This window comes from Perca fluviatilis, chromosome 19 (assembly GCF_010015445.1).
Source record: "Perca fluviatilis chromosome 19, GENO_Pfluv_1.0, whole genome shotgun sequence".
Classification (NCBI taxonomy): domain Eukaryota; kingdom Metazoa; phylum Chordata; class Actinopteri; order Perciformes; family Percidae; genus Perca; species Perca fluviatilis.
In genome coordinates, this window is record NC_053130.1 from 26,622,571 (window position 1) to 26,635,222 (window position 12,652).

The 12,652-nt window shown below is 41.7% G+C and overlaps 1 protein-coding gene across 1 annotated transcript; it reads right to left on the reverse strand.

Moving 5' to 3' along the window:
- Positions 1-4,074: 4,074 nt before the first annotated feature.
- On the reverse strand, positions 4,075-6,579 carry prop1 (PROP paired-like homeobox 1). The gene is made up of 3 exons (XM_039784279.1): positions 6,449-6,579; positions 5,320-5,549; positions 4,075-4,446 (listed from the first exon to the last, which is right to left on the reverse strand). The coding sequence occupies exons 1-3, from the start codon at positions 6,570-6,572 to the stop codon at positions 4,075-4,077; spliced, it is 726 nt and encodes a 241-aa protein (XP_039640213.1). The 5' UTR covers positions 6,573-6,579.
- Positions 6,580-12,652: the final 6,073 nt, after the last annotated feature.

Sequence of the window (12,652 nt, forward strand, 5' to 3'; positions counted from 1 at the left end):
TTTTTTTTTTTTTTTTTTTTTTTTTTTTTTGTTGTGTGGGGGGGTGGGTAGCAGCAAAACGTAGTAATGCCAGTAATTTAATAAGCAACAACAAAAAAAAGGAGGAAAACAAAATGGCCTTTTGGTTAGTTTGCCTCTGGCGTATGCTTCCAGTACACTTGACACTGACATTTCTGCGCCTTCTGTTTTCGTAGGTTCCTTGAAATCTTTTTCTGAAGGGTCATTTCACCAAATATCAGTATTTTTTTTCTAATTAACCCCTCATGGTATCTAACCATGGATATATACTTTTAGTTCTTTTTGAGGTTTAGACATCTCTGCGGTGACTTCTGCCAAAAGGCCTAAAAAAAATAAAAGCCCAAAACCTTTATTGGGAACTAGTACAGCTATCAATGAAGCGGTAGCAGAGGTCTCAGTGGCAGGTCTCATGGCAAATAAAACCCAATCCATCTGCATGGCTACCGTAGGGGAAAGTTAGGAATATATGTTTTTTTTTTTTTTTGTATGATTGGCCCTTTTATATGTACAGCAGCTCTATAGTGTGTGTTCTTCTGGTTGTGGTGCTACACTGAATTTACTCTGGTAGCCCAAAAGCATCTAAACTAGGGATGCACCGAATCCAGATTTTTGGGGTTCGGCCCCTGGTTAAGATTCTGCCGAAACCGAATAACGAATCCTACTCCCGTCCTCAGTCCATTAACACAGGAAACACTTTCAGGTATGTATGTATGTATGTAATGTACCTGAAGTTGCTGCATTTTGGCTGCGGTCTGTAGATTCCTTCGCGCACTACTTGTATTCTTTCGGATGTTTCATACGCAAATGTCTTAACAGCGGCGATGTTGTGTGTTGTTTAGGGTCCTCGCCACCACGAGACAAATGGCCATCGCAAATTGAACATGTGGCTCGACTTGAACGGCCTTCTTTTGACTGAAAGTACTGCCAAACTACACTTTTTCTGCTCACGAGTTCCATTTTCACTTTCTCACAGTCTGCTGCATTGAACGCTCCACCTACGTAAACACCTTCCCGTAATCAACGCCGGCGTCCTTATGTCGGCCAGCGTAGCGCAAGCGTAGGGTTCGGACCGGTGAAAAAAAATTCTAAGTTTCGGCAGAAACCGATGTCCAATATTCAGCCGAATCCTGGATTTGGTGCATCCCTGATCTAAACAGAATGTCATCACTTTAAATGGACCACAGTTTCCATTTGAAACTCTGTGCATACTGGACTCGATCAGACACACACTTATTTACAGTAGCTAACACACTGTCGCTGTGTGATACTCAAAATGGTGGACCAAATGATTCTGTCTGGGAATCCTTTTCATTTGCTGTTTGTGATGAGGATGAGACAAACGGGTTGTTCTCATGACTTTGGAAAGTGGCCTTGACTTGCTCAGATGTAAAGTGTGTGTGTTTGTGTGTGTGTTTTTGAGGTTACAAGCAGAACAACACGCTGAATGTTGCCAGCAGAGACTCCATGCAGCATAAATGGCACCACGTGTGTTCTTCCTGAGGTTGTATTTGCTGTTGTTTTCAAGAAGATTAACACAATTATATGAGCCAATCACCATCCTCTTCACTGTAGTCGGCGAGCCAGCTGATACTGAAAATCTAACGTCATAGAGTGAATGTAAAGCAGCGCCGCACTGCTGGTTCTTCATCACTGGATAAGCTAGACTTAAAGCACACTGGTTGATGCTGCTGCCATTGCAGTTGTTTAAAAAGCTGGTGTAGCTTCATGGGTTTTCCAGTGAAGTACTTGTTATAACCTCAACGCACGTTTGCTTCCAATCATTAGCTGCCTTTAAAACGGATACTGATTAAAGGCGGTCTCCGTGTGTGTTAAATCCATCTGTGTGAGATGGATGGATGAATTCTATATTTTTGCCATCTAGTATTGATTCTTCAGGTTGTTGATTATATTCAAACAAACTAATCTGAAAGCATAGCAGATTCAACTGTGTTGTCTCTGGAATGTGAAATATTAAAAACGGTAATCTACAGACTTGTGATGTTTTTTTTTTTTTAATAGATTGTGATGTGTGGAGTTCTTTCACATGGCATTCATGAAATCGCGTGTAAAAGACATTGGGAAAAGTATTTTAAATCTTTATTTGTTAGGTGTACTCCACAAGGTTTTTAGACATCCCGTTTCATGTAAAGAACTAAACATGGCTCAAGAGATTGTGTAGCTTGACATTGGCCCTACCATGTGTAGGTGGTTCACAGTTCAACACATGGAGCAGAGAACAAAACATGTTGACTTTTGATTTAAATTGCAGTGAAGAAAACGTGTAATAAGTAGGTCCGCTGACATGTAAGACTCACCCACAGTACTTACTATTAAAGCTATAGTGTGTAGTTTCTGTCGCCCCCGTGAGGAATTCTAAGTAATGACAACAAAACTGTCGGGCGCGTCCACATGATATAAGCCTTCCGTGATCGCGCACGCGCCCCCACCCCTCCTCCACACAGCTGCTAGTAGCCAAGGAGGACACGGAGGATTAAAAAATACATGATGGACTCCTCTCATTATCTTCACTCGAGGTTCTGCGCGCGAAAGTCACCGGACGACTCAATCATAGCCATACTGAGAAATCCAGAGAGAGTTGTGTGGAGCTGATAGTCTTAATTAGCTTTGTAGCAACTCATTTGGCAATGGACGCTCATTAATACCAAAATGTTACGCACTAAAGCTTTAATACTAGCAGTGGATGTTGAGGAGAACCATATTGAAAGCAGTTTAAAGTATAATACATGTGTATAGGGTCTCTCCGATTTTGAGCTTGTGAAATGATTTTTCAGCAATAATTTATACACCTGTGAAAAACGGAATATTTGAATACAGATTGAAAACTGTGTGGGGAAACTCCCACACTGTGTATGACACTGAAGTTACTTTTACAGTCAAAATCAGGGCCAGAATTTGTACTTGGGACTTAAATGTGTGTCTGCGTGTTTAATCGCAGTGTGGTAACTTTGAGTGCTGACTTTGATTGCTGACAGTGAGACAGATGCAGTTGTTATGCTTTAAATCTGTACTCCGATATTCACAAAAGCACATCTTCACAGTCTGTGACGCCTCACCGCCAGGGTTCAAAATGAACTTTTTCATCCACCAGCCCAGCACTCAATATATTACCATTGTTTTTTTGGGCTGGTGAGGGAAGCAAAACTACCAGCAACGTGCATATTTTACCTGCATTTGGCTGGTGGATGGTGCTAATTTTGAACCCTGATCAGCAGTGATATCATTTGTGCACGCATTTGATTATAATTGTTTTCTATGCATTCACAAACTTGAATTTATTTGTGAGTTGTTACTACTTGCATAAGCTGATATGCAACCAGAGGCTGTGCGTTTGGAACTTCAGACTGTTTCTAGAAATGAAATGAGTTAACACTTTACTTAAAGAGCCCCTATCATGCTCTTTTGATTTGTCCTGTCTTTTAGTGTATTATATAGTTTTTTGTGTATGTAATAGATGTATAAGGTACAAAAAAAACTAATTTCACTCTGAATGGAGCTTTCTCTCCCACAGACAGCATTTTTTTCTCGAATACATAAAAACACCTCGCCCATGTTGCTGTTTGAAATTCCACAATTTGTGATGTCACTGATTGAGAATGCCAGCCTAGTTTATCATATGTGCTGCCCATAGGTGCTGCCTGAACGAGCACAGCCCCGACCAGTGGCTTGTTTGAATTTGGTTGACCTGTCACAACAGAGTGGGCCAGCTGACCAATCAGAGCAGACTGGGCTTCTCGGCAGGATCGGGACACAGAAACGGAGCGTTTCAGGCAAAGGAACTGCAGCAATGAGAAACATAATATGATGTTTGAACATCAAAGCATGTCAACCTATTCTAGTAGACCCCAATAGTACAAATATGATGCTGAAAAGGAGTATAATAGGGGCTCTTTAAAATGAGTGAGAATATGTGTGTGAATGTGAAACAAGGTGAAAAAGGACAGTGCATCATCACCTAATCCTCTGCAGCTAAATATAGATTAAAAATCATTTTAATGTTATATTTGACTTTTTTTTTAAATTGGCCTCTGTTACTTCTTAGCTCCAGTGTGAGGCTTGGTCTAGAGGCTGCATGGAGGCCAGAGAGAACATGGGCGAGGTGAGGTTGCTCCTCAGCGGGCTGTACCAGTCTTCATGCTGCCGCTGGGAGGCCGGCTGCGGTGGGACGCTGGGGCAGGGGCACTGGCCCACCGGGCCTGGGTGCCGGGAGTACGCCCCAGAGGGCAGCATGGGGGGGAGGCGGGGGATGTGAGCCAGGGGCTGGGTGTAGTACTGTCGAGCCATGCCGGACGGCTGAACGTGCATGCCTCCCAGCAGCGCCCTGTGGCCTGACATCACGCCCACTGGGAGAACTTTCTGGGAGGCCCGCTCCTGCTTCCGCTGTTTGGCTCTTCTGTTCTGAAACCAAACCTGCCGAGACAAGGACAGATTAGCTGGCCTGCACACCTCGATGCAAGTAAGACACCTGGCATTATAATGCTGTTCAAAAAGGGTGGGTTCAGCAAAAATGGGACATTTAAGCATCGCCTTGTGTTGCCATTGAAGCAAAACAACACTACTGATACTTCTACTACTGACACTACCACACCTGGTGTGTTCAGGGAAGGTGCACCCCCCAATGAATTTAACCCCAAAAAAGTGTTTAAAAGAAATATAAATTGTCCAAATATTGCAGACGTTTTAATAAAGCCATGTTGTCTCTGCTCACATTTCAAAATAAAATGCACAATATTATATTTATTTTTTCTTAAGCACTGTCCAACCACATGTTAGCAAAACTGAGACAGTGCTTTTAAGTAAGGTGGCGCACTTTATAATCATGTTTCTCACAGCATTTCTGCAATATTATACATTCAATTCAGTTATGGAGAACAGTGATAAGGTCATAGACAATATTGTAATTAAAGTGCAAAGTCAGGGTATTCAATTTGCAATGACAAAGCCAGTAAATGTTCACATTTGAGAAGCTGGAGCAGTGAGTGGTTCGATATGTTTGCTTGATAAAAGGGCAGCCCCCCTCACTCTGACATCTCTCCATATATATATAATAATAAATCCACTCTTCAGTTGTACTTTTTCTAAATGTAATAAAGACAAAAATGAAAGGAAGCATTCTATAGTGTCACGAGTCTTTGGGAAGCAGAAATCACAGCTCTATTATAATAGACAATTAAATGAAGTGAGTAGTTTTGGTATTGTTTCCTGTGAATATTAGAGGGACTTTGACTTCATAAAGTCACCGCTGCACATCATAATCAGTCAGTCAGAAAGTTGAAGTCCCACCTGTATGCGAGCCTCATTGAGCTTGGTGATACGGGCCAGCTCTTCTCTGTAGTAGATGTCAGGATACTGGTTTTGTCCGAAGGCCACTTCCAGCTGTTCCAGCTGCTTGTGGCTGAAGGTGGTGCGTTGTCGTCTCCTGGCCGGGGAGGGGTAGGCCCGGCTCCGCCTGCCAAGGCTGACACCCAGGGAGGTCTCGCACAACGCCCTCTTCCTCACCGTCTCTCCTATATCTGCTTTCAGGAGGAAGAAAATGCTGAAAAGACTTTGATTCTTTTAGAGACAATTCTCCAGCTCCTGTTTCTTCAGTTACTTGGCGTGATACGAAAAAGTGGCCTAAACTTGTAAAGGCCCATTTCACCAATGACTGACTGACAAAAAAAAGGGGGGGGATTACACTGACTTTATGGTTCCCACCGCCACCAGGCAACCTGAGAGCCACAGAGCTTTAGCTGCCAAAGACGAGCTCGTGAGAAACAGATACCAGAAACGGAGGGATTTGACTTAAGATTATTACCACAAAGTGACTACTCTGGCAAATTGGTGCACTGAGCTGACTTTGTCTGTTCACATCATGGGGGTTAGGAAAGACACAGAGGAGGCTGACTGAATGATGGGTATTCAAATTGTATTCCATTTCCAACTCACAAAGACTTTTATTCTCTTAATAATTTTTTTGCCAAACCAAATGTTTACGTTTTAACTGGATAAAACTATACCAATAATTGAACTGCTGTTATCAAAGTAAACATTTTATATTGCTAATTGGCAGCTAATACAGGGCTAAACGTGTCATTTTAAAGCAGCTATGAGAAAACATTTGTGCTCGAATTGACAAATTTAACAACTTTAATGTCCATGTTTTTAAAAAAAAAAACCTGTGTAACAGCTTTTAGACTATCATGCAACACTGTAAGTCCCTATAGTTTGACACTGAATTAAAGTAACTCCAATCATTAAGAAATATTACTGAGAACATGCGAACAATGGCAAGAAAGAAACATCGTACGGCAGGTCTCTCTCTGTTGTTGTATTGTAGAGGACGCTCCATCATTGGTGGATGACATGATGGACTAGTAATAAACAGACTCATATCATTTTTACAGACAGTTGGTTGTATTTTTGGACTCACCTGCACTGGAGCTGACAGTAGCCATGTCAGAGTAGACCTCTGCACATTCCTGATGGCTCCTCACTGCGTCTCCCGCTTCCTTTACCTGAGCCATGGCTGCAGCTCTGCTCACTGACGGGACCATCTGCACCGTGTCAACCCCCACACCCACACAGGTCATACCCATGTCCCACCCACCTGGTTTACCTCAAACCAACGCATCAGAAACCACGGAGGCAGTGGTGGAATGTAACTAAGTACATTTACTCAAGTTTTTCATGCCACTTTCTACTTCTACTCCGCTACATTTCAGAAAGAGATATAGTATAGGCTACCTTTTACACACGACACTCAGGCCTGAATTACACACACATGCTCAGTACCTATACATGCACTAATGGAGAGATGTCAGAGTGAGGGGGGCTGCCCATGGACAGGCACCCCGAGCAGTTGGGGGTTCGGTGCCTTGCTCAAGAGCACATTGAGCAGTGCCCAGGAGGTGAACTGGCACCTCTCCAGCTACCAGTCCACCACCATACTTTGGATAAATAAATAAGGACCATGTCTACAGAACAGGACATGTTTCACTGGTTGGACAGTATAAAATAAATAAAGAGCATGTCCATAGAACAGGACATGTCTTACTGGTTGGACAGTATAAAATAAATAAAGAGAACAGGACATGTTTTACTGGTTGGACAGTATAAAATAAATAAAGAGAACAGGACATGTTTTACTGGTTGTACACTATAAAATAAATAAAGAGAACAGGACATGTTTACTGGTTGTACACTATAAAATAAATAAAGAGAACAGGACACAACTTTTCTTTCGCTTCTCTGATTCTCTCCGTTGAGTTGTCTCTATCTATTTCTTCACTTACACTGTCACTCTGTCGAAATATGCACACACGTGGTACGCTCCATAGGGTTTGTCACGTAGTGGACCCGTGCGCTGACGTGCACTAACATGTGCAAGTGGCACGGTAACTGGCCAATGAAACATGATCATTACAGCGTTTCAAGTGGGCTCTAAATCAAACACAACTAAGCCACACACATCCAACGGACGGGACGCAGCGCTCCACAAAATAAACTAAATATTGTATACTTATTGCGACACTTTCTATATAATATTGCGATAACGATATTGAGTCGATATATCTTGCACCCCTACTGCCATTGTGTTTCTACTACCGCTTGCTTACAGGCTATAATGCTCAGGCTAATGTGCTTGCACGTAAATTTGGCATGTGTTCTGCTAATGCTAAGGTAGCTTTATTCAAAGCATTCTGTACACCGCTATATACTGCCCACTTGTGGCGGTCTTACAGAAAAAAGAACATGCAGAGACTGAATGTAGCGTATAATGATGGCATGAGACTGCTTCTAAAACAACCAAGATGGTGTAGTGCTGGTCAAATGTTTGGTAGTGTTGGTGTGCCTACCTGTTCTGCCTTAATAAGAAACCTTGTTTATCGATACATGTGTAGAATGTCTGTCTCAGAAAACAGAATTATACAAGCTTTAGCCCACATTGATTTGAGCTCCGTCAGGTATGCATCTAGACTGAGGAGACATTGGCGCTCCTGTATATTACAGGTGAAGGTTGTTGACCTTTTATTAATTTATATGAATTGTACTGTATATTTATTGCAATGTATTTGTAAATATTGTCATTTTGTAATGTACTATGGACCTTCCATTTGTGTCCTGAATAAAGTTATTATTATTATTATTATTTTTATTATTATATTGTTACTAGGGATGCACCGATCCGATATTAAGATCGGATATTGGCAAAATCCAGTTTTGTTCGTTTTTTTCCCCTCTGTCGCACGTGTGTCGCATGCTGGAAGAGTTGAGTGTATAAATAAATAAAAATGCAATACATTACATCTATGTTATTTTGTCTTAGTTAGGAAAGTAATGTTTAATTTGTTAGTCTGGTGCCTTTAGTCTCTTCCACATGGTGGAAGGAAGGTATAAGGTGGAAGGTATACAGTGTATTATTAATTCAAAAACAGTATTGGATCGGTATCAGCTATTGACAGATACACAAAGCCCAGGCATTGGTATCGGTATCGGGACTGAAAAACTTGGATCGGTGCATCCCTAATTATTACAGACAGCTCAGAGATTTAATTCAGTTCATTTATTTTTTTTATTTTTTTTCAATGAAATGGTAAATCATTGCATGGAATCATTCCTCAACATTGGTAACAGGGGCGGTTGAAGCTCCTGTGAAGGCAGGGGAGACTGCAGCTTCGTAGTCCTCGTCAGCTGAAACGTTGTCGTTTACGCCAGTCACACCCGGGGCGCCATCTGCTAAAACAGTGTCAGCAGCGCCTACGAGTGTTGAGCCCGTGGCGGCTGAAACGGTGTCAGCTGCGTCCGCTGCAACGTCTGCGGGGCAGCAGCAGCAGCACAGAGCCTTCAAAATCCTGCCGGAGAATCTTCTGATCCTTCTCCGCCGAGTGGTTCTGGAGCTGGGGGCTGAGACGCCATCGGAGCCGATGTCAGAAGGAGTTCCTTCGGCAGAGGGACTGCTGACAGCAGCTTCATCTGACTCAGGCATGGGCACCGGTGGTGCAGTTGGCGTTTCATCAGCTGTGACCAGTGGTGGAAGAAGTATTCAGATCCTTTACTTAAGTAAAAAGTACTAATACCACACCGTAAAAATACTCTGTTACAGTTAAAAGCATGCATTCAAAAGCTCAATGGTGTTTTAAGCCCCCAACGTCTCCTTCCAGGCAGCGCTGCGACCGTCAACTTCAAGGCACCTAACCCTAACCTTAACCCTAACCATAACCATTGCCTAATCCTAGTGCCTTCCAGGCCTGGAATGAGACATTGGGGGCTTAAAACACTGATAAACCATTCAAAATGGTACTTAAGTAAAAGTATGTAAGTATTATATTAGGAAAATGGTAGTAGTAGTAAAAGTAACCCTAACCCTAAGTACTCAAAGCAGAAAAAATCCATACATTTGGAAACGATCAAATCAGTTCAACTAAGTGTTTAATGGGATAATCATTTCAGCTTTACTTGTAGGCCTATATATGGTTGGGTAGTTTCATTTGTAATAAAACATTGGGTTGTACATGTGTTTTAATATGTAAAGTAACCAGAAGCTGTTGGATGAATGTAGTGGAGTTGAAAAGTACAATATTTATCTCTGAAATGTAGTGAAGTAGAAGTAGGAAGTGGCATGAAAAAAAAAAAACTTAAGTAAAGTACAAGTGCCTCAACATTTGTAGTACAGTACTTGAGCCACACAAAAAGTGTGCATGTGGTGTATAAAAACTGAATGCTGAATGCTGTAGCCCAATGAATGTGAATGCTCGTGTTTGTGTCTGCATTTTCGGTAACACTTTACTTGAAGGTATCTACATAAGAGTGACATGACACTGTCATGAACACATGACACAGTCATGACACATGAACCCTAACCCTAACTCTAACTCTAACCATAACCATAACCATAACCATAACCATAACCATAACCATAACCATAACCATAACCATAATTTGTCATGACAAACACCGAATGACCCTTACTAAAAGAAGCGTTATGTCATAAACGTTTATGACTTGTTTATAATGTTCATGACACGTTCATGACAGTGTCATGTCACTCTTATGTAGCTACCTTCAAGTAAAGTGTAACCGTATTTTCTTCGTCTTCAACAGGATCTCACAGATTTCCTGGTATTTATTTGAGCACATAAACGAGTGGTTATTAACTACCGCAGTACTTGTCCTGTTATCTCAATCAATATCAACCAAAAATGACATGAAATTCATCAAAAAAGAAAAGAAACTAAACAATACATGTTTCAACATGTGTCAACATTTAGGCTACAGTAGGATGGCGACTTTTTGTAGTATACATGTGAGGCCATGTCGGTGTGTTTAGTCTCACTCACCTGATTGACCTGAGGTCCCTGACGGCTGCACCTTTTTCTTGAACAGAGTGAAAAATGACATGTTTTGCAAATTCCAAGTACTAGAAGAGCAAGTTCACTTTGTGTTTTGTGTGTGTGTGTCTCCCGTCTGAACAGGTGATACTGAAATTATTTCAGACTGCACTCCTAACTCATAGACCTGTGTCATTCAGTTATGACATAAGATCATAAAGAAGGATTCTGGAATCAGAATCCAGAATGTTCCAAGACAAATACGACAATTCTAACTGAAAGTAAACATTTGCATATTTTCTCTCTCTCTCTCTCTCTCTCTCTCTCTCTCTCTGTAAATTCTAGAGTATGGTCTAGACCGTATATCATCTGTAAAGTGTCCTGATATAACTTCTGTTATGATTTGATACTATAGATCGAATTGAATTGAATTATAGTGTTTATTTTTCAAATGAGTTGAACTACTCCACAATCTTTCCAAGTATTTGGTGTACAAGTACCCCTGGTTGGGAATCAGTGCCCTATGACAAAGTGAATAAGATCATGTAAAACTTCAGATATATACTGTAACAAATGCACAATCCTGCCTGATATGCCTGAATTGATTTTGACTTCTATAAATACAGGTAGCATATTCATCCATTTTTTAGTCAGGTCATTCAGGTGAGACAGTCTTTTGGGTACCTTTCACAGAAAATGATAACTGAGCTAAAAAGTGTCTTTGTGTTGGAACTCATACGTTGCTGTATTTGCTGTTATGTTGTTATTTACAGTAATATATATAGTTTTTGGTGACATGCAGCTGCCTGTGTGACCACTAGGTGGCTGTGTTATGTCAGTCAGAGATAAACTGAATGATGAAACCTTGCTTATGCAAAAGGCATAGCCCCATCTGTCTATATTTTGAGTGTGGAGACCACCCAGCTGAGTACACACCCCGGTCTTCCACAAACACAACCCCTCTCAGGCCAGTCCCTGCATTTGGTCCGCTGTACCTTGACTGACAGGGCACCCTGTCGGCTGGATAAACTCAGCTGAACTCTTGGGTGACCTCTTGGGACCCCAGCAGCTATCAGCAGTTCCCATGATGCTAAACGCAGCCCTGAGCCACTGCAGAGAGGAATGGCCCTTCTCACACTGCGCCGGATACTAGGAAGAGACCCACTAATGTCCTACTCAGCACTGAGTCATGGCAGGACAGCAGAGAAAGCAGCTCACATAGTTGGAGAGCAGCAGCTGGCTTTTTATCAGGTCCCAAACAAGACAGTAACTCATCATGAGCTATATTTGTTAAACAATGCTATTTGCGCTGTGTGTGTGTGTGTGTGTAGTAATGTGAACTTAAAAACTCTACTTTGTGTGGTGGGCATATACAGCTTATGCAATTAGTTACTAGGTCAAATTTCTTTTGTTTTAAGATTCTTTATTGGGCTTTTTTTGACCTTTATTTGATAGAATAGCTGAAGACAAGAAAGGGGGAGAGAGAGGGGGGAATGACATGCAGCAAAGGTGGTTGGAATCAAACCCAGGCCACTGCTTACTGGCCCGCACGCTCAACCAGGTGAGCTACCAGGGGACCCCACTAGATCAGATGTCTAATTTACTACTGTCTAATAGTAGTGTTTGTTTAATTCAGAGTAATTAATTATGACATGTCTGTCATATCATTAGCCATTTGACCTGATCGAGTGTAGATTTTTTGTTTACACATTACTAATTCTCTAGTTGAACAAATTGACAAATTCTCCTTGAGATTGAACTAACTTTACTGTAGATTCCATGAGAAAAACCTCTGGCCTTGTTCTGGCCGCTCAGCGCAGCAACATCTAATTTGATTCCTTGTGACACGTTGTCTACGAGGGCCAAGTTCTGTGTCCTGGAAGAGTCCGGCACTGTGTGTGTGTGTGTGTGTGTGTGTGTGTGCGTGTATTAGTGTTGCCAAGTCCTCTACAGATCCCATATTCAGCTCACATATTTCCTGTCCCAGACAACAACTCAGCCACAAAACCCCCCAGCAAAGCACACTGAGCCTGTCTGTTTTCTGTCTGTATCTCCACTTCTGTTTGTCCCCCTAATAAATTCCAAATACAGCCAAAGTCAATAACTCTTAAAATGTAGTCTCTTCTTATTCATTTTTGGTATGAAGGTTCGGATGAGGTTGATTGTGAAACAAGTGAAACTATCTCACCTCACTGGGAGCTTTTTGCACTTCTTTGAGGACAAATGAGCAACTGCAACTACGTTCGTTCAACGTATGGACTTTTAATATCTCAAAATCAAGACCATATTTCACAGGAAACCCAGAC